The following is a 22034-nucleotide window of genomic DNA, read 5'->3' on the forward strand; positions in this document are numbered from 1 at the left end:
AAAGTGATATATTTAATATAAAAGATATGTTTAATTTGACTTTAAAAGGTATCACTGGCATCAACCAACAAATGCTGCAATTGCACCTGTTTTACCCATTAAGGTTTGTGTCAGTCAAGTGAGGAGAGCCAATAAAAATCTAGTGCAGTGGAGATGCTGTGATTAGAAAAAATATGTCTGAAATAAATACTGCATCCTTTAATTTCTGATATTTATGTTTTATTTTACATTTAAAAATCACTTACAGCTCCCTTTACATTTCTAAAGTACCTCAAATTCCTATAATAATAATTCTAATAATACAGATCCCTCAGTGTCCTCAATGGTAGCTGCAGCTCTTTATCTACAGGGTGCAGACACCTGTGCATTTCATATTCATGTACAATAAATTCTAACATAAAATCATTTGAAAGTTTTTATTCTCTGTTGTTGACAGGTGTTCAGTCCTTCATCTCTGGTATTTTATTTTGTTTTAATTATTTCATTCATTCGTTTTTTGTGTGGCTGTAGCTTATGCTGTTGTATTAAAATTAAACGTGAGCTGTTGTTTTGTCCAAGCCCCACACAAGTTACTTTAAGTCACCACTAGGGGGCTATGTTATCTTCTTTCCACACAACCACGTTACTTCTCAGTGCTTCAGCAACATTATGACTCAAAAAGTCTCATATTTTGATCTGTTTTACTCTGAAGTGATGCAAAACACTTCCCCTGTTAATATCCCCTTTAAAACAATGAAAACAGAGCACGTTCTCCTGGGAAGTGTAGTCCGCTAAGCCACATCCTGTCCTGTTCAAGCAGCCTAGAAAAACTACATTACCCTTAATGCAACCTGGCCAGGGAACAGCTGAAAGTTGAACGCCAGTCACTGCAGTTTCAGTCTCATGAAGTGTTAGTGAAAAGCTTCTTGTAAACATAAACAAGGATAAGACTGGTGTAGTTTACGTGTGCGTGTGCAGCAGCATGTCTGAATATCCGACCTTCCAGTATGGCAAGTCTCGTTTCGACCAGGTACTTTTATTTTTCAAGTCGACTAAAGTCTGCAACAGGAACTCAACATTGGTGTCCCGCGTTTGTTAAATTCATGCCTGACAAAGGACAGTGTACCCATCGTTATAATTAAACATTATAACTCTGGAAAGTAGGACTTTCTTCATGTTTAAGCCTTTTGGTCAGTTTGTATATGACATGACAATTCAGAGGCGAGCGGGCATAAATTTCAAACACTACTTAGGACTTTGAACGCAGCGCGAGATAAAATCCAAACGGTCACCTCTCTTTTTGAAATAAATTTACACCAACAGCTTTAACAGTGATTCTGCAGGTGCTATTGCCAAAATTACTCTAGTATTAGTCTGGAAAGTGGGTCTTTCGTCGCATTTAAGCTTCTTGGTCAGCTTGGACGTGATATGGAAGTTCAGAGGCGAGCAGTTGTAAAGTTCACCTGCTTGGAGACATTGAACGCAGCCCGAGGTAAAATCCTAGCGTCACCCCTCTGCAGAATAATTTTAAGCTAACGGATCAATCACCGATTCACAGATTTACACTAATATTAAAACAAATTTGCCCTTTCTCCCCGTGTTTGTTTGAAACTGCTTAGGTCCACTTCACACGACATAAAAGTTCAGAGGTGAGCAGGTTAAAGTTCAAATACTACTTGGAAACTTGAACGCGGCGCAAGGTAACGGCTAATCTTGAACCAACGGCTCAAACAGCGATACCACTGGTGCTAATGGCTTAATAATGGCACAGATATCTGTTACTCATCAGCTCATGTATCCTAAACTAACTATACAATGTCTATTATTGAAAAACAAAACCAAATTGGTTAACCAGATTAACAGGTGCAGTGAATTATAGCTAGTTATGACCACGACTAGCTAAACCGTTGGCTAGCAGTTTTGCTAACATCACGGCTAACCGTCTCTGACCCTAACATAAGAGCACTACAATGGGGTCACCATCCATTTGTGCTAATGACTGTCAATATACCCCCCCCCCCCAGTAATTCAACATACATATTGTAATTGCAATAGTGGAATATAACTAAGTATATTTACTGAAATACTGCACTTAAGCACAAATTTGAGTTATTTGCCTCAGTCTTTTTATGTCTTTTTATGAGAGTGGAGAGTTTATCAGATGAAATGTTCTGTTTTAAATTGAACTACCCAACACTACAAGTTCAGCTGAAATGATTAGTGACATGGAAACACCAGAATATGATCAACAGAACCAAATTAGTACACAAAAAATTCTGAATAAATTGACAATATCAAAAAATCACTTAAAGGATCACTCCACCAGTTTTACAGGTAAAGTTAAGTTTACTTTGAAGAAAGGTGTTTAATTTCTGATGCAACTTTCTAAAGTCACATAAGGGAGCTTTCTAAAGTAGAAATAACATCATCTGGGTTATCTCAGTTTTGGCTTCAGGTTTAAAACTTATAATAGTGAGCCTGGATTACAAACTGGAGGTGTTGAGCAGGGACTTCTGCACTTTGGAGACAGAGACAATCTAACGCTAATTAAAAGATGCAAATTAGTTGTATTATGGGAACTGTGGGATCCGGTGTTGTTAGAGATTAACCCATTAAGTCAGGATACGTCTGCTGCTTTGATTTTGACCAGTCTGTCTCTTGTGAGTCTCACAACTTTATGTGACCAGTGACTTAAGTCCAAATCAGTTAACAGGTATCAGGTATTAAGTCAGGTAACCAGTGAGGCAGCTGTTTGCCTCGGAGTAAAGGTAAAATACGTTCGCCTGTTTTTGGAGTGGCACTGGTGAATAATAGAATTTAACAGATTCGGAGAACTCTTCCCCCACTTCATGTTTTTACAAACCATCCATATGTTCAGGAAATCACAAGGCGCAGCAGTGAGTCAGATACCAGATTTTCATCCAAATTAGCAGTTAGTGTAATTAAACTCATGTTGGGGAGGGATGGGGATGGGTGGCTTTTGAGGCTGCGTGGTGTTCTGCTGTATTTCCAAATTTATTCCTTATGCTCAGTAATGAATAGATGATCGAAAGGTATTTCTGGCACAGTCATTATAGAAATTAATTGCAAACGGTGTGAGTGGATTTGGGTCCCTAAAAGATGCGGATAAGAAACAGTTTGTCAGAGGTATTAATGAGGAGGCTCCACCTGGTGTGTTAAAACAGCTGGCACACTGTAATATCCCTGTTTACTGGGTGACAGCTGGAATCTCTCAGACTCTCTCTGCTTAAAGAAACATGATTTAGCTGCCTGTATTTCAGCAAAACATAGACTTATTTTACCTTTATAGTAGATGCAAAGTTTGATTTTCTGAACTTTTTCAACCTAACTCAGGTGTTGCAGTGATTACAGATTGAAAATGCAAACTTTTAAAGACCACATAATGCATTTCATAGCTCTTGTTTAAGTCTTACTGGTATGATGTTTGGATGAAAATAAACTTGAGTAATATAAATGGCCATGTAAACAAATGTCATGTTTTATTTTCATTTAACGTGGCATTTAGGATAATGTTCTTATCATGACATGTTTTCTTTTCTTCTCTTAGAACACGTTTTTTGGTCGGTTCAGACACTTCCTGGATGTGATTGACCCCAGCACCCTCTTTGTGACAGAGGTACATAACCTGGATTATTAATTACAGCATGTCTGTAATAAAAGTAAGACAGAGATCAAACATTGTTTTAGATATTTCTGCTGTGTAACTTTGACAGCAGATTATGATTAGAAAGTTGAACAACTGCTTTAGCTTTAGCACTGGTGAGATTTATGATTATGGATGAAATCAGGTTACACTGATGTAATAATCTGCTCACAAAGTAAATATTTCACTTGGTAAAAAAAAAATTCATTTTCTTACAGCAAGTGCTTTAGTGGAGCCAATTTTTTTTACAATATAGAAAGTAAACTTGAATTTTTTTTTTCTGAAAGACAGTTTCATATTTTCAGCTCTCATGTCTGTACATTAAACCAGTGTACAGGTTGACCCTTTGTCCTTAAACTGTTGACTTTGATGATGGAAAAACACAACAAAAGAAAACTAAATCAGGAAAAGAAATGTGAGAAACTGTAGAGCGACAGAGCAGAGATCGCTATTTCAAGACAGGCTGACATGTAGTTAGTGTCGCATGAGAGGACAGAAGTAGCAGTAACAGAATTGCAGTTTACAGTCAAGACCTGTAAAGAAAAACACAATAGCAAGATTTTAATATACAATCAAGATAAAATAGCAAATATATAAAGTAACAGAATCACAAAATGTTACGTATCCTCCACTTTGGTCTTACCATGCCCCTTTAAGACATTCAGATGAAACCTGAAGAGAACAAGGAAGCAGCTTCCTGAGGTTACAGTCAGGTACTCAGTCTCACTTTTCAATGTTTATTTGACCTTTATTTAATCTAGGTTTTATCTCTCTCTTTTCTGAGTGTCCAAGCCGAAATGTCTGCACAGTTATGTAACATGAAACATTGTGGCGTCAACATTAATGATGGAGGAACATTTAATATGACCGATTTATGACCATCCTCAGGGATTCTCTGTGACTGGGACTAAATCTCTGACCTTTAGGTTTTTCGAGCGCTCTTCCCTCTAAACGCTGGACTGCTCTGCCTGTCGTAACATTTCCTCAGGTCTTGGTTGTGTTGTGGTAATTTTGCTCATGGAGTCATCAGTGCTCTGCTGCTCTGGGTAATGAAGCTGTTAGTGGGTTCTTTGGTGACAGTAATAGCGGCAGTAGCTCCTGGGATGTGATGAGGTGTGGACAAGTGGGGCAGCTGTGAGGGGTGGAGAGAGTGTACACACACACACACACTTACTTTCACACACACGTATCATGCACCCTACTGGGCCAGGCGTAGCCTCAACTTGCCCCTAATGACGAGAGTAGATCAGGGACGGACGTGATTTTGTGTGTGATTGCACACACACACACACACACACACAACCACATATGCACACAAGCAAAATGCACACCTAACACTATGGCTCACAAATGCAGAGAGAAGAACCTGCGCACACACACACACACACACACACACACACACACACACACACACACACAGATGGCAAGCTCATTAGAACAAATTGGGCCTCATGACCTTGTATTTTGCTCAGCATTAGACAATGATCACACCAGAGAAAGCTGCTCATTACCTTTTACCAAACTCATTTGTCAACAGAAAATCAGCATGAAAGTTTCATTGAAACACAATTACTGCACGTTGAGCCATGTGACTTTGATAGTGGAAGCTGACTTAAAAATCTCTCTGTCGTGTCTTGACTTAACTTTTGATTTTATGTTTTTTTTGTCAATTCAGAAACGACTTCAGGAGAGCATTCAGCTGCTCGACCGTTTCAGACAAGGAACTCTGCCTCCAGGAGTGACAGACGCTCAGGTAAAGGGAAATGGAAAAATGTTGATTGGTCAGCGGGTATAGGAGAAAGAACCAGGTGTTTGTGAAGCGTTTACAAGTCAGAAAAGCAATGATAGCTATGTATGTATCCAAAAAAACAGACAAATACCTTCTCTGTGTATTCAAAGCAGTTCACAAGTGCAGTGTCCCTTTTTAAATAAACCAGTACGTTTTTTTTTTCAATCTACAGCTTTGGCAAGCTCAGAAAATAAAGCAGGTAAGATGCGTCTATCTATCTTTCATTCACTTTCCCTCTCAGTCACTAACACACGCACAAACTGTGCACACTAACAGTAAATTGGCAAACAAAACCGACACCCGTCTTTGTGCTTCATCTCCAGACTTACCTGTTTGTACAGCAAGCATACAACAAAATGAACAGAAACATGGAGACACAGCATTTTAAAAAGGCCTTAGTGGTGAAATAACTAGATTAAAAATGTCAACAACAACAAACAAAAAAAAAAACAACAACACAGAAGCGGGCAAGTGGTTTCAGGTCCAGTGCCAATAAGCAGTAAGTGCCAGCTTTGAAAGATGTCTGACAGTCACTGAACTGCAGGTGCAGTCGCTCTAAGTGACAGAAAATTATTTTCAGTGATATGGAGTCAGCCACAGCAACAGCTATATTTCTGAGTGTTACAAAGCTGAAGTTTATGACAGGTCTAAATAAAAATCTAACTATTCCAATAAATTATGAACTGGAGTTGAGTTCTTTTTTCTTAAATGGATCAACAGCTCAAATATGTTTGGCCATCACCCTTTTCTAAAATTTTGTTTTCATGTTTGAAAAAATTAACAGATGTCTTCAAATCTCCATGATCTTTTTCATTCTGCACTAAACGAGTTACCAACTCATTCACTCAGATCACACTCAAACCTTATTTAAAGCCAGTCAAATATACCGAGAACATCTGGAATTACAATAAAATGCTGCTTAGGCAAGTTTGTTTGGTGTGTTTACATTTCAAGAAATCTTTTAAGCACAGTTTGATGCAATTGATTTTCAGCCAGAAATCCGTACATGTGGTGAAGTGAAGGCCTTTGTCAGAGAAAACATTTTGACATGTCACAGCAGGAAAAGCACAGGTTTAACCAATAAAACGAATGATAGCTGAATTCCATGTAGCTCCTTTGGTTTCAGGGTCCTGGTGTTGGAGGTATTTTGCGTGCTGGCTCATCGGCACACTGTCATTTCTTTACTGGGATAAATTAAGCCATTGTGTTTATTAGTGACTCCTGTGCTTTTCCTGCACATTAGAGCCACATTTTGATTCAAAATCAACAGAAGGCTGGATGTAAATTTCTGCTTAGAATTTCTATGTTTTGAAGGTGGCTAATGTCAGCTGCCAAGTGTTAATCTTATTGGTGGATTTTCGGAGTTAAGGACCATTATACAGGACTATATATGCCCTATGGGGACATAATAGTGCCCTCATGATTCTTAACAATTTTAAGACTGGCTCTGTAAGCATCAGGATGAAGCAGGATGCCTTCCGTTCCTCACCAATCAGCAGATCTCATCACCATTGAAGCAGTAGGGGAAAGAGATTTCCATCTGTCTTATCTTACAGCAGAGAGGATACTGTACCAACAGAAAGATTTCGTTTGTCTCTGGTGCATACTTGTAAGAGGACTTTGAAAAGCTCACCCACACTCAAAGAAGTAAAGATCAAAAGCTTGTGCAGCTTTAATGCATCATACAAAAGTGAGGTTAATGGCACCTGCTCAACATTATATTTGCTAAACATCTGCATGTTTGTCAGCAGATTGATGTTAGCCTCTCAGAGCTGCTGGTGTGGCTGAACACTCCCAGTCTTGTTCAAATTCATCAGCATGCATAACAACTGATAAAGCAATGCTTTCACAATATTCTTGAATAAGAGGTTGTGAAACTTCATCAGTGACAGTAAACACAAACAAATAAGCTTTTTGAAGGAAAAAAAATCCATTCACACATTTCAGGAACTTGAAACGATCCACACTTAAGTAATAATCTTTTGTTCCTTCAAGCCACTTCCTCTTTGTTTTGATGTTTATGTGACGTGTACGTCTTTTTTTAGTAATTTTATTTTACATACAAGATAATAATTAGTTTCTATAACTTATAGATAACTTTTCCTCTGTTCTTAGCTCCACAGCAGCTTGCTCTTCCTAATTCATTTGAACTTAACTAACCCAATCATTCTGTGCTCATTATCGTCTGATTCTGATGCTCCTATTACAGGCCGTCATCCACCCTGACACAGGGGAGAAGATCCTCATGCCCTTTCGGATGTCAGGTACAGTAGTGTGGTGTGGAAGCATTGGGGGGGAAAAGTGGGATCTAGGGGCTTGTTATGTGGTCCAACATGGAGGCGTAGTTCACCCTGGGAACTGTCATGGCTCAACGGGGCTCTTCAGGTTGTCTCGGGCCTGGAAAAGGTTAAACCCAGCTGGGTGCTGATTAAAATCTCTCTCCCACGGTGATGGAGACGTTCTTGAGGCCTCTGAAGAAGCAAACACAAGTATTTTGGTCCAGTCTCAAAGTCTCACCTTTCTCATAAGGCAACTTTGAAGTGTCAGAGGAGAGAAAATGAACAAGTACTTAGAAATATGAGATATTAGAACAATTACAGGATGAGATATTAGTATGCTTAGGTTAAATCTGACAGCAGAATAACCTAAAAGCAAACAATTATGAATGTAAGATGGTACCAGTGATAATATTTACTGGTGTCTTTAAACAGGTTTTATCCCATTTGGCACACCAGTGGTAAGACTCCTTTGTGTATCTATAGCATACTGTACACCAGTGTTCCCCCTAATTTTTCATGTGTCTGAGCATACACACAAACTCCTTGAGAATTCCTTGGACCACTGTGAGCAACATCAGACGTGCACACTGTTGCACACGGTAATTTCATGTGCTACATAGTTCTGCTGTGCGCGGAGAAAGCGGGAACAGTGCGCGATTGCGCAGGTGCGCAGCTTAGAGGGAACATTGCTGTACACTGATTTAAATCAGTTTTTCTAAACCAGAATTTGCCCTCCAATATATAATTTCTTTTTTAATAATTATGTGTAATTTTTGTATAATTTTGTAAAGGCTTTTTATCATTGTGCAGGTTGTTGGCCTCCTCCTCCCGAATCAAACATTGGCATCAACAATCTTCTGGCAGGTAAATACGTGACCGTCATAATATTAAAAAGATATATCTTCAATTTAATTTCATTCATTTATTTATTTATAAAGACAGACAGACATTAATCAACGTCTGTAAATCTTCCAGTATCCGTCAGCCAGCCAATTTTCAACCGTAGTCCTGGCAAGATGCTCTAAAACCAGAGAAGTGACAGGTTGAGAAATACAAACATATGACAGTAAGATGCCAAAGTGACAACAATAGCAACAAAATTTGCATTCTGAAGATGGTGCCACAAGAAGAAGCAGTTCATTAACACTGATGCAATGATATAATAATAACAGTCACATTTCATCCACTTAACATTGTCTCAATTTAAATGCATCAGTTAAAAATTAGCATTTATGCCGTATACTGGCATATTTGCAGTTTCCTCTAAATAAAATTAATCAGTTGTTAAGTAGCATCGTTCGTGGAACATCTGGTTTTAATTCAAGGAACTAATAGAAATGCTACTGGTGTGAGAGTAATGACTACTATTGTGTAGATGTCTGTGATTAAAATGTTAAACTAAACTAAACTGACACCTGTATCAGCACATTTCCTAACAGTCTCATCTTCTTCTGCCTTACTGTCCTGTTAACAGTGGTTAAACCAGAGTCACAATGCCTGCGTTAACTACTGTAACCGCAACGCCTCCAAGGTAATAGTGTCTGTAATGAAGTGACAATGTCCCATTTGGACAGACACCATATGTACAAACAGTTGTCTGTTGCTGAGTTGCATGAACTGTTGTCACATTGTTTTCTCGCTTCTTTTTCACTTTCACTTTAGCCAGCTCCAGTTTCCAAATTCGTCCAGGGATACCTCGGAGCAGTGACTAGCGCAGTCTCCATTGCTGTGAGTACGCTGCGACTCCACTGATTTCATGTCATCACACAGCAATAACTGAGTCACTTATTAATCCATTATGTCAACAGTTACATCTTTTAAAGCAGGGACAGATCAGTATATTATAGCTATATATAGACACATTTATCTGTTATGATGGATAGACAGACAGATAGAGGTTATATAAGTTTAAATAAGTTATCAAATTGTGTCATGCATATGTGCCAAGAGTTCCCTACTGTCAAATTTATCTAGGTTTCAGCACAGATTTTAAAAGGTTAATGGTTGTTTCAGACACTTTCCCACCCTGACAAGATACTTTTTCGTCAAAAAAAACAAATGTTTTCAATTATTTTGACGGACAGATGGAGACATTTAAAAAGTTGGATATCAGCATAAACCCTTGAATACCAGCCTTCAAAATACCCTTATCAGTGGAACATTTTTTCTTACCTCCAAGTCATCAAAGACTCAAATGTCAAAAGAGTGTAATACGTGTTCACACACCTGCCTGACACAACCCTTAGTGTGGACATGGGGCTCAAACCGAGCCAATTACTGGTCCCGCTGGGCACTCATCCGGCTGCTGCTCTCGGGCCTGACAACGGCAACAAGCACAGAAAAAAAAAATCACGGGGTGTCTGGAGGGCGGAACGACAGGCTGGGAGGGGGGCAGGAGCTCTCCAATTAAACGTCCACTCTGGTGACGACCCCCCGCCGTGCTGAGGAGAGCCGGAGGCCAGAGTAGCACGACGGTGTGTTATCAAAAAGCACATAACCCTTCGATTACAGCCCTCTAGTGTGTTAAAATATAGTGAAATCACTTATTTAATTATTTAAAATGCTCTGAATCAGGAATTTTTGGTCACTTATCTCCCATTTCTGAAAGTTTTCTTGTTTTTTTTTCCAGTGCTTTTCTGTGCTGAAACTCCCTAAATTGATAGTTTATTCAAATTATATTACAATATTCTGTTTTTTGTTATTGTATGGAATATGGGATACAATGATTAGTTGTTAATTGAGTCTGATGGGTGAGTATTGTCTGCGTCTGGTTTTTAGGTGGGTTTGAATGTGTTAATCCAGAAAGCAAGCCGCTTCAGCCCAACAACCAGGCTTTTGGTGCAGAGGTTCATCCCCTTCCCAGCAGTGGGTGAGTTCAAAAAGCTCCATGAAACACTTCATCAGTTCAGCACTAAAGTGACCTTTTGAACTATATTAGTTTAAATTTGAGTTCACATTATAGATGTGGTCTAGTCTTGAACTTTTTTCTGAGCTTTCACTTGCATTTCATAGTTTTCAGCAGCAGAATGATGATGATTAATGATGTGGATGAAAGCCCCAGAAAAAGCTAGTAAGTGGCCCTTGAGTCAAGAGTGATTCCAATGTCTGAAATAAAAAACTTAATCCAGTTTGTGACTTTTATCAGGTAACGTTTGCTTGTTAGCATGCTAACAATTAACAGTTAGCCCATTAGTGGAACATACTAATGTTTAGCATGTAAAACTTCCATGTGGCTGACAAGAATTTGGTCTTTAATTTTATCTTTAACCTGTTGTTATATATCTAGTTTGACAACATAAGGACCAAGGTGTCATGTAGATTTCTACAGGTAGTTTATTATTAAATATATCTGTTACTATAGTGATGTATTATTCAGCTTATATATAAAGATTAAATAGGATTTTTCATGCCTATTTTCCTCGATGCTTGTTCTCTCTTCATGATTAAAGAAAATAATTCTGAAATATAACAAAAGCATTTTATATAAATCTTCATATACAGTACAACTGAATTCTTATACTTAGTGTTGATAAATGTAGTGTCTGCCTTTTAAATAACTGCTCTGTGATCCTTATAAATCTCTGTGTGAGTTTGTTTCATTCTGCTCCTCACGGTCCGATTTCTTTCCCTTCAGGGTTAGAGATGTTTTGTGCGCTCGCTTTGTCAGACGTGTGTGGAGCCACAAAGCTGATTTTCATGCCACTCTCTCGCAAACACAGTCACACCCAGGGGTATAGACCCGTGTCCCAGAATGCCCCAGGCTGCTGGCTCATAATTAAATTGTTTGCCTGCACCCCCTTCCTTACCATGGTGGTTCTTCTAATTAAATCAACAGGTTTCTACAGTGCAGCCTTTGCCTGGTAATTGGCTGCTCGTTAGAACTCTGCTGCCGCAAACAAATTGGATAATTACCCCTAAAGTGGCGTCTATGTCAAGGCCTCATTTACCTGATTTCTGTTTGTTCGTTGTTGTTGCTGTTGTTGTTTTGGTGGCTTCATATAAAAGGTAATTAAAATGGCTAATTGAAGCGAGCAAAAGCAAAGTGCTGTTTGAATTTTCACCCGCTTGATTTTGTTTGCTTACTTAAGGCTAGATTTATTTGTAATAACCTAATCAAGCAGCGGCCTGTCATTCAATTAGATTATGAAGACCTTAACTGAAGGGAAAGCAATGCTGCCAGAAATTTATGGGAACAATTAACTTGTTGTCTTTCAGAAATATTTGTCATTATTTGTGATATTTAGGAAGTAATTATGTGAAAAGTTCTTAGATGCATTTCCATCAGTGTACCGCCAGTTATTAGATGACAATTAGGATGTACATAAATGTAATTATTTTAAATAATTACAAATTACAGCCACATATTTCAGCATTTAGCTGTATAGACTTTGCAATAATCAATTCAATTTTATAATTACTTTGATGCCTTTATTCAGTTAATTACAAACAAGTTTTTGTAATTTTGATCTATTTCTTCTAGTATTTGTTATTCTTTTCTAAAATCCTACTGTCTGTCCCTCTGTTAATTGGTTTGTAAAAAAAAAAAAAAAAAAATCCCTCGTAGGTAAAAAGAGCTATTTGTTCAGTCAATTGAATTCCCCTCACAAAGCGACCTGCCAGCCCTGCAGCCCTTAGTAAAGATAACTCTGAATGCTGTTGTCTTAAATTAAAAAGGCTCGCGGCACCGACACTAAACTCTCTAAAATGAGTTTTTCTTATTCCTATTAGAGTCAAGGAGAAAGGATCATCTATATTAACATACATTTGTGTTCATTTTGGCTCTCGTGGATAAATCACAGGGGAAAAACGCTGCTGTTTGTTGACCTATCACTCACCTTGGTTGCGTTGTCTGTAGCTGATTTGACTATTGCTTGAGTCAAAGTCACAGACTCTGTGGATTATGACACAAATGACATGGCAGTGCTCTGCTATATTTTTGTGTTTATCTGTGATATTTTCATTACATCATATCTTTTAATATCTAGGTTACATTAACAGTGTTTCAGTGGTAAATGAAAATGTTTGCAGGCTATAACTTCTATTAAAACATTCTATATTATTAATAATATTAGTATATATGAATTGTACTTTAAAATATGTAGATTAATAAAGAAGGCAAGAGGTGACATGGGTAAAGGTGATTTCTTGAAGATCCAATAAGGTTTCAATCAAGGTCAACTGGACTTATAATAGATACTTGATGATATTTTAGTAGTTGCCCTTGATTAAAACCTTCTTGTATAAAGACTAACTCTACATCCATGCTAGGGGCTGTACTTACAACACAGTGCTTTGAGCTAACTGCTAACAAACACATTGTGATATACTGCTACTACACGGATGTTTAATGGGTATCATGTTTACCATGTTCACCAGCATGCTAATGAACTAAAACCACTGATTTTGCAGGTATTTGGTCATAAACCAACATATTGGACAAATTAAGATTTTGACCTGATGATGCTGCTAGATGTAAAGTTAAGAGAACATCAAAGTTATTACAATGCACATGCATCCTCCAGGCAGACTCCACACTAGAGAGTGAATAATAAGAACAACTACACATTTGTGGTGTCTGCAGCTGTCCATGTGCAGGTCCACAAGGGAGTATAATAGAGGCTTAGTAAAAAACCTCATGGGGGCACAAAAGGAAGAGTCAGGGGATCAGAGTTAGACTGCTTGGCTTGATCCTTTGGGGACAACAAATGCCTGTGTAAAACTTAATGGGAAACCATCCAATAGTTCTGAATGGTGGTGGTATCATAGCAGCTTGAGCTGTCAGAGAATAATTATTTCATGATCATGAGAAAACAGTTTGTCCTGTCACTTTGTGATCTCCACATGACTTTTAAATTCTTCATTTATGCTGCCGAACCCAACTCTGAAGATTGCCAGAACATTTTGTCGTGATGTTTTAATAATAATTTCATGAAACTTGTGATGTTGTGATCGCAAATGTCTGATATGTTTCTCTCTGATGCTGCAATTCAAGCAATTCAAGATCCTTTTAATACCTTCCACAGAGCTCTTGAGCAAGGAGCTCAACACCGTCCTGCTCCAGCCGCACTGCACGAGCTGCCTGATCTTGCACCCATGCCAGAGGGTGAAAAGACATTATGCTCATTTGTGAAATAATAAAATATGTCAATTTCACTTTCATCCTTAGAAATGTTCTCACCTCTCCACAGCAACTGCAAACGTCTGTAACGTGGTGCTCATGAGACACTCAGAGCTGTCGGAGGGCATCAACGTGCTCGACGGCAACGGGAACGTGGTGGGAACATCCAAAGTGGCTGCCAGGCATGTATGTCGATTTGCTCTGAAAACCTAAAATTTTTCATGTAATCAATAAACACTAATGTTTGTAAATGCAACAATGTAAATAATAAGAAATTAACTTCACGCCTAAGTATGAATATAACTGAAGATCATCTTTTTTTTCTTTTACCCTGTCATATTATGATTTTTAGGCACTTCTGGAGACAGCCCTGACCAGAGTGGTGCTTCCCATGCCGATCCTGGTACTTCCTCCCATGATCATGGCTGCACTGGAAAAGTAAGAAATTCTTCAGACAAGAATCAGTTATTTTTTGCAAACTGAATGAGATTCTTTAGGGCTCAAGGAAACAATAATATGATTCAACAATTAAATCAGATGATATTAGTTTATTATATCAGTGTGTTGGTGTAGATGTCATAAATATGTTTTAGATGTTTAGAACCATCCTCATGATGTAGTTTATTTACAAAAGAGTGCTGGTTTATTTTTCAACTGTGAAATGGTCCTATTCAGTAGATATCTTGGTCACAATACTTAAAAAAAAACATTTTTATTGATCCTGAAATGTTTGTTTATGGTAAATGTATATTATAATTGTCAGATTTTTTAAGTCCTTGGTATTGACCTGAAAATCCAGTTTTAGTGAGGTTATAAAATAACAAGAAAGTTTTGGGTCTGAGGTGCCAATATTTTACAGTTACACTTTAAAGGTAATAAAGGTTTAGTGATAGCAATGCAGTATCTGTACCACGACTAACTGTACTACAGTTTTTTGTTTTCTTTATTTGGTGTGACTTTTCACATCCTGTGCAGCCACATTTTCTTCAATCCACAGCTGCTTGTTGTCTTGGAAAAGCAATGCAGGATGCAGGTTTGGCATGGAGACAGCTGTCTTTCATGTTCCTGAAATATTAACCCGTTATTTTCCCCTGTGCTCTCTGCTGATGGAATTTTAGTTTCTATAGCTGGCACCCTTTTCTTTGTCCATTTAGCCATAACGACTTTCTACTTAAGATGACCTCTTTTTCTGTCTCAAATACTAATTTTGCTGCTGCACACATTGCATCACTCAATGTGCCCGGAGGATTTTTCACAGGAAAAAGACATGAAGTACCTGGCGTTTATAATAGCAAAAATAAATCATTCCAGTATTATCAGTGTTATAAGTAGCAGTTTTTAAATTTAAAGTTAATTATGACTTAAATGGCAGCAATGAAAGTGGTAAACCTGTTTGCTGTTCTCATAATGTAAGTCAGATTAATTCAGAAATACAAATGACTCCTAATTAACTGACAATTACGAAATTGATAATAAAACTGTGACAACTTTTAGTCAAAAATATGACTATGTCCTCAGAACTGATACTGTTTGATAAGCCCACACAGTCAGTGAACCTTTTCCACCACTGAGATTCAGTGTTGTGTGATATGACTGTAATGATGTCTTAATGATGCAATGTGTTTATGTGGACGTCCTGTGATCGATGGCCTGGTTGTGCCTGCGGTGTGCCGAGGAATGCGGCCAATCTTTGCAAATCCCTGACAGCACTTGTCCCGACTGCTCAGAGCAGGCGGGCTCAGACAGCGAAGCCAGCTGCCCAGGTGTGTTTGGGATTCCTGGCAGCTGAATGACTGAATGGGAAGAGAGAGGGAGAGAGAGAGAGGGAGTGGGGTGCTGTGAGGTTGACTGTGGTTGCAGGTGAGTAGTGCTAAGCTGTCCTCTATGTCAACTCGCCTTCACTGGCTCTCAATGGAGCGAGAACAAGGGGACAGAGATGGGTCTCTGGGCGGCCCCTCAGTGATGGATTACACTGCTGAGAGCTGATTTAACGCAGTGACAGCAGGTTCTGTCCTTCATGTGCTTCAGTAGCTGTGAGAGGTTACAGACCAACAAGTGTATTGAAAACATTGATTCATTTTTCTTTCTTTATGTCTGTAGCTAGAATGTCAGTTTTACATCTTGGGAAATTAACTTTCTTATCAAGAGATAGATGAGACAATGCTGCTCATATGTTTATATATATATATATAAACCATCTGTATTTATATCAGCCTGCAGACTCCAAGCAGCACATAACCCCTGTTAACACTTGCACGTTTTTGTATGGATTACACAAATGAGTTAAAACATGTTATTTAGTGTGCATTAATTTTCTTGCTGCAGCCAGTTAACCTTTGTTAAACTAAGCTCTTTTGACTGTAGCTTCGTATTTTAACAGACAGAATGAGAGTTGAATTGATCTCCTTTCAGCTTTTGTAGAAAGAGCAGCATTTTTCCTGAATGTTGAACTATTCTTTAACCGAAAATCCCTGAGCTCACCTGATTTTGGGCCAAGCCTAGCTCACACTGTGATCTAACAGCTACAGAATAGAGTGCAAACAACAGTCTCTTCATCTCAGTCAGCAACTTTTCCAAACTTGTCAAAATTTTGCAGACTAATGACAGGAACTTTTGTTGGCTAAAAGCAAGACAAAGAACATGAGTGAGCTTGAAAATTGCTCTGGTCTTTCATTCTGAAACAAAAGATGTTTTGGCGGAAGCACAGTTAATTTACCTCGTGTCAGGAGCCAGACCTCCCCAGAAAACATACAGTATATACAGAAAAACAAGTGAGAGATGCTTAGTTTATGTGCAGCCCACAAACTCCACCAGTCTCCTGTTAACTGTTGAAAACTATGAAGCATTGAAAAAGAACTCATCTCTTTTTAAACAAAAGCTTTTCCTGCTGCTGACAAAGAAGCACCCCCCTAGCTTATATTTAACTCTGTTGCTTTTTCATGTTTATAATCACACCCACCTTCTTCTCGAGGCGTTCTGTTCAAAAATTACACACCTGCGACAGTTTAATTGTTCACATTCACATACCTCTGTATATATAGTACACCTGGCTCCTCAAAACTAGAGAATAACTGAGTAAAAGGTTAAAAAAAATGCTCTACAAGCACTATATTTGATCATGTCCTTAATTTGCTCATAGAGTTTAGAGAGAAAAAAACATTGCTACAACTACTATTACTATTAGATTATGATTGTGTTTCTTTTTTCTTCTAAAAATTCAGTGACATATTGTTGTATCTATTTTTGAGACAACACAGGTCAACATGGTTCTTCTATTAACTGGTTTGTTCGTGGCGACAGAGGGACTCAGTCAGAGGTTCATGTAAACAGTTAAACCTGAGCAAGACCTCAACCAGAACATGGCCACTAGCCAGGTTATTCAGAGCACATGAATGCAGCCACAACTGCATGAAATTGTGTCTTTAAATTTACATAAAATCAAGTTTGTCACCTGATTTGAAGGTTTTCAAACTTACATTTGTACCCAAACCTAGCCTCCCTTGTAACTTGCGTCTCACATACCTCACAACTTTGACTTTTTTCTTTGTAATTCAGTTCCCTAAAACGTGTATCTGCACATTTGTGTGTATATGAATGTGTGTGTGTAGCCTAATTAAACCATGGCAGCCATATGTGTTAATGAGCTCCCTCATTAGGCAGTAGCTCTCCTCGTTAGGAGGAGAGGCGTCGCTGGTGGAGGAGAGATGGAGCGGCTCTTTCTCAAGCTCCTGCTGAGTTCGCTGTCCCACACACTGAAGAGGGGATTATCCTACGGAGGGCAGCGAGGAGGGAGGAGAAATATGGGCTGAAACGAGAAAATGTATTTCTGGAGATAGAGCTGTGTAAAAGTCCTTAAAAAATCTGTCTCTTCAAACCGAGAAAACACAGCTTTTTACATTTTTATTGGAATTATACAGACAAAGGAGTTATTTTACCAAATAATAATGTAAAATTTGAAACAAGTGGCACTAAAAGCAAAACTGCTTTGATGATCTCTCCATCTCAGAGTGGCAGTGTAGCAAAAAGCAAGGATTTAACTCATCAAACAGGGGCTTTGTTGTGATGAATGTCTCAAAATATTCAATTTTAGATGGTTGCAGGAGATTAAACTTAATTGTTGTTAAGTCAAACTTTCCTGGACACAAAATTCACTCAGTGCTATTTATAAGACAGTTATAAGACTTTTAAGCTTAAAGTTCATAAAGAGATGCCATTGATCCTTTCATCATCAATCATTTAAAAGCCAGAGTGTGTTTTGTAAGATTCTCATATTCATTTTCAATTTAAAAAAAAAAAAAAAAATCACTTAGTGATTCACATCCAAGGAATGTGTCATTCCCACGACATAATTAAACACTCATCTACCTAATTTCAAACCATGGGATCATAATGTTGTGAAGACATTTAGCTACAGGCATACCTGTCTGGCAAATGTTTTTGTGCGGATATTTTTATTTTTTCTCAAGCCCAAGAGGTCCTACCTGAACATTTAATATTATTAATGTAATATTTTTCTGTTGATTATGTGATATTCCTGAATTTTTGAAATTTGAAATTAAGTTGTTTGTCTTGATGATTGGTCTAGAAAATTAAACATTCAATGCTCTAAATCCTCCATCTCCTGCATGAACATACTGATTTTTGAATGGACAGTATATTTTGTGCCTGAGAGCATCCTGTTTTTGTAAGGTGTTGTCTACTGTTTGTTGAACATACATTTCTTCACCACCAGACCACCTGTTTATCCTGTACATTTACTGTAAAGTTGGTAAAGTGAAGGTGTTTGTTTCTCCTCTGTGTCCCACCAGGCTCCCTCTCCTGCAGAGACAGCGGAGGCTTGTCCTGCCAATCCACAGTCTGGTGTGTCTTGCTGCCTTCAGTCTGGCTCTGCCTCTCGCCATCAGCCTCTTCCCACAGATGTCACAGGTACTTCACCTCAAAAATGTTTCTTCTTTACTGAAGAATATGTTTTTCCTCTTAGATCAAATAGGGCATCCTTTAATAGTGCTTTCTAACACAGCTTTGTCTGAAGTTATCCTGCAAAACTGCACCACAGTCAGTGTCATATTTACTGATACCAAGAGCTCCCTTTGTTAATTTTTGTTTTTACTTCTTTAAATTCTGACTGTACTGAATATCTGCTGAGCTCAGATCTGCCATGACTCAGTATCAATGACTGATGTTGATGACCGGAGTCCCCTGACCTCTTAAACATTTTTCCCATTGAGTGTTACAGAGGCTCTCTCCTAATGAGGCGTAGCCCTCTGAGACATAACCTGCTCTGTTATGATCTGCCCAGTCTCTCTTGCCTTCAGTCATTGATGCCATCCAGGCTAGCAGGCTGAGATCTAACTTTAGCCTTATTGGCTCAGTATGTGTCATTCTACTCATTAAATGGCTGTGGCATGATGTTGTTTTTCACTCCATCTCTCTCTTTGTCTTCTCTCTGCCAAATGACTTGCTGACACAAGCCAAGCAGCTCTGGCTTTAAAATGTTTAGGATTTAATTACCACTGGAAATAGCTCAGACAGCCATATGGCAAAAAACTTCAGACATATGTGCCGCCAACAGTCCTGTGAAAAGCTGCCTCCCGTTCCACAGAGGGGCCTGTTTTTCTCTCACAAGTCCTTTTTGCACTTTCGCAAGGATAGCAGATGAAAAAAAAAGAACTCCCCAAAAAGCAACATGAATGCCCCGCTCTCCTGGACCCCCCGCCTACTCAATTTGTCCCACTTCCCCATTTCACACCTACCAAGATGTCTGATTAGGATTCTGCCTCCAACTCCAACAGCCATCTGTCTCTGGTTCAAATATTAGGAGATGCAAACCTCAAATTAGACTTTAATCTGCCAAATTGGCTCTTTTTGCACATTAGCAGTAAATACAGAACATTTAAAGCCTTAAAGTATTATTTAGTTACAAATGAAAGTGTTTCAAATCTTTAAGTAGTGGTTCATGTAGGTGATTATGGATACATGTACAGCACCCACATGTAGTGTGTAAGCTTGTATATCTGTCAGCTTTTGCCAAATATTTCCATCTGCACCACTGACCTTTTTGTTCTGCTTTGATTCCCACAGATCAGCGTGAATCAGTTAGAGCCGGAGATCGCCATGGCAACAGACTGTAAGATTGTGACATACAATAAAGGCCTGTGAGTGATCTCTACGGCCCGACACGTGAAGACAGGACCTGCCGCTCAGCTTGGTTGTTATGGTAAATTTGGCTGCATTAGCCACCAAGGATTTAGCATACATTCACAGAGAGTGGTAGTTCCTGTTGGGAATTCATGTTGTTTACACTGAGACAATGACTGTTAATCAAGCAATAACACACAATGACATATTGTGATATTGGAACGTATACGTCATGACACCTCTGAAAGTATAATCATGGTTTTATCATGGACACTGAACAAGGAAACAATACCAAATAACTGAGGCAATCAGAGAGATTTGTGGAAGACTAGGCCTGCTCAATCTAGAGTGTTCTGTGTTAACAGCAGGGGGGAGTAACAGCCTGGTAACAGCCTGGTTAGGCTAGCTAGCTAAGTTAACCTACAAGTTACCTGGTTCGTCATGATTTTCTGACTTGTCCTTTTTCACAGTGAACAGACAATTAACTCGAGATAAATGTTTAAATGATTGTAGTTATGGGTTAGATTATGTATGTAAATAATGTGAATGAAATCAGGATAAAAGACTGAAATGTACCAACCTTTTTTACTCTTGACCTTTTAATGTGAAACTGTCTCCTTGCAACCCCATGTCAGAGGTTGACACTACATGTAACTTGTGAATTGTTCAATCAGAGCATGATTTTCACCTCCCAGATCAAGTCTGAAAGGGTAAAACTACAGTACTGCACGAGGAAGAAGTAAAGTTAAGAGATAAGTCAGAAGAAGAAACAGAACTTAAAAGCGTGTCCAGTGTTGGGACACTCTGATTTAATGGCTGTAGAAATTATAGCCAGTTTGTAAAATATTTTAGCAAGATATCAGGTAACAGCAGATAATTTTGCAAGTTTGAATTATTTAAAAGGTTTATGAAGGCTTAGTCTCCAAGTAACTCCTCAGAGAATACACTGCCTGATTTTTTTAAAATATAACTTACAAAAATGGTTAAGTTTCAAAACAGATCAGTATCAGCTTTGAATTCACCCAATTAAAATGTGACACTGTGGGGTTTTTTGTTTGTTAGTTACCACAAAATCAGCTATTGAAAACAATTTGTAAGTAACTTTAAATGCCAGTATTTGCTTTTGCTCTCTTAAACTAGAATCTGGCAGTTAAACAACTGCAGCTCATTTTGTGTGGAGTCAGGGAAACGAGACATCTTTTACATTCACTTCTAAATCACTTAAAGTGCATTTACACTTTACAAATTACTTTGATACTTTGAGTATACACAAAGTAAAGCTATTTTAAGTTAAAGATTTTTGTTCTGTAAATGTTTAATCTTAAATGCTGCTCTGTCTGTCTGTGTTTGTATCTGCACTTAATGTATATAAACTTTCTGTCTTCACGTATTATCTTTTGTCATGATCTGCGTGTGATTAGTATGTTTTCATGGTTGCCGGGGAAACGCAGCACAGTAGGCTGCGATGCAACGTAATTCGACAAGAAGCCACATGCAGGATCACTGGAAGATGCTGGGTGTAAGTTGTGGCACATTATTCAGGTGAGACAAATAAAAACAAAACACCATTCATAAAGCAAACTGTCGATTACACAAATGTATCTGATCTTTCTTTTTTTATTCATCTGTTTTTTATGGTTTCTTAAACAATCAGTTGTGAGCATCACATTCAGTTACTGTGTGTCTGAAGGATTTCACTCTCTAATGCTCTTAGTTTTAGGAAAATGTTACCTAATGGCCATTACTGACAACCATATTTCAACAACTTATCTTATAAATTCAAATCATAATGCATAAGAGGTCAGTTTTAATACCAAAAATACTCATTTTGTAAATGGTTTTTGTATTTTTAAAGTTGTGGGTATCTTGTGTCATAAGTTTTGAGCCAAATGTCACATGATATTCAAGACATTTAAAAATTCGAATCAACTTTTTATTTTGAGGAAATAAATCTAGTGCACTGCATTTCAGTTGTTACCATATAAAATGTAAATTGTATTTGAATATCTCAGATAAGGTCATTTCAGTGATGAGCAGGATGCAACTGTTTAAGCCATCATTTCCAAA

At 38.2% G+C, this 22034-nt stretch overlaps 1 protein-coding gene across 3 annotated transcripts; it reads left to right on the plus strand.

Moving 5' to 3' along the window:
• Positions 1-815: 815 nt before the first annotated feature.
• On the plus strand, positions 816-21357 carry sfxn5a (sideroflexin 5a). Of its 3 annotated transcripts, XM_018666281.2 has the most exons (15): positions 1048-1471; positions 1599-1628; positions 3548-3659; positions 5319-5396; positions 5605-5631; positions 7642-7696; positions 8144-8169; positions 8522-8575; positions 9186-9242; positions 9374-9439; positions 10490-10580; positions 13900-14015; positions 14182-14267; positions 18638-18755; positions 19911-21357. In XM_018666281.2, the coding sequence occupies exons 3-15, from the start codon at positions 3645-3647 to the stop codon at positions 19986-19988; spliced, it is 867 nt and encodes a 288-aa protein (XP_018521797.1). In that variant the 5' UTR covers positions 1048-1471; positions 1599-1628; positions 3548-3644; the 3' UTR covers positions 19989-21357. The 3 variants fall into 3 exon arrangements, with proteins under 3 accessions (XP_018521796.1, XP_018521797.1, XP_050934142.1); XM_018666280.2 differs by lacking the exons at positions 1048-1471; positions 1599-1628 and adding an exon at positions 816-1009 and having other exon boundaries at positions 3548-3616; XM_051078185.1 differs by lacking the exons at positions 1048-1471; positions 1599-1628 and adding an exon at positions 1652-1679 and having other exon boundaries at positions 3548-3616.
• Positions 21358-22034: the final 677 nt, after the last annotated feature.

The sequence above is a fragment of the Lates calcarifer genome, linkage group LG19 (assembly GCF_001640805.2).
Source record: "Lates calcarifer isolate ASB-BC8 linkage group LG19, TLL_Latcal_v3, whole genome shotgun sequence".
Classification (NCBI taxonomy): Eukaryota; Metazoa; Chordata; class Actinopteri; family Centropomidae; genus Lates; species Lates calcarifer.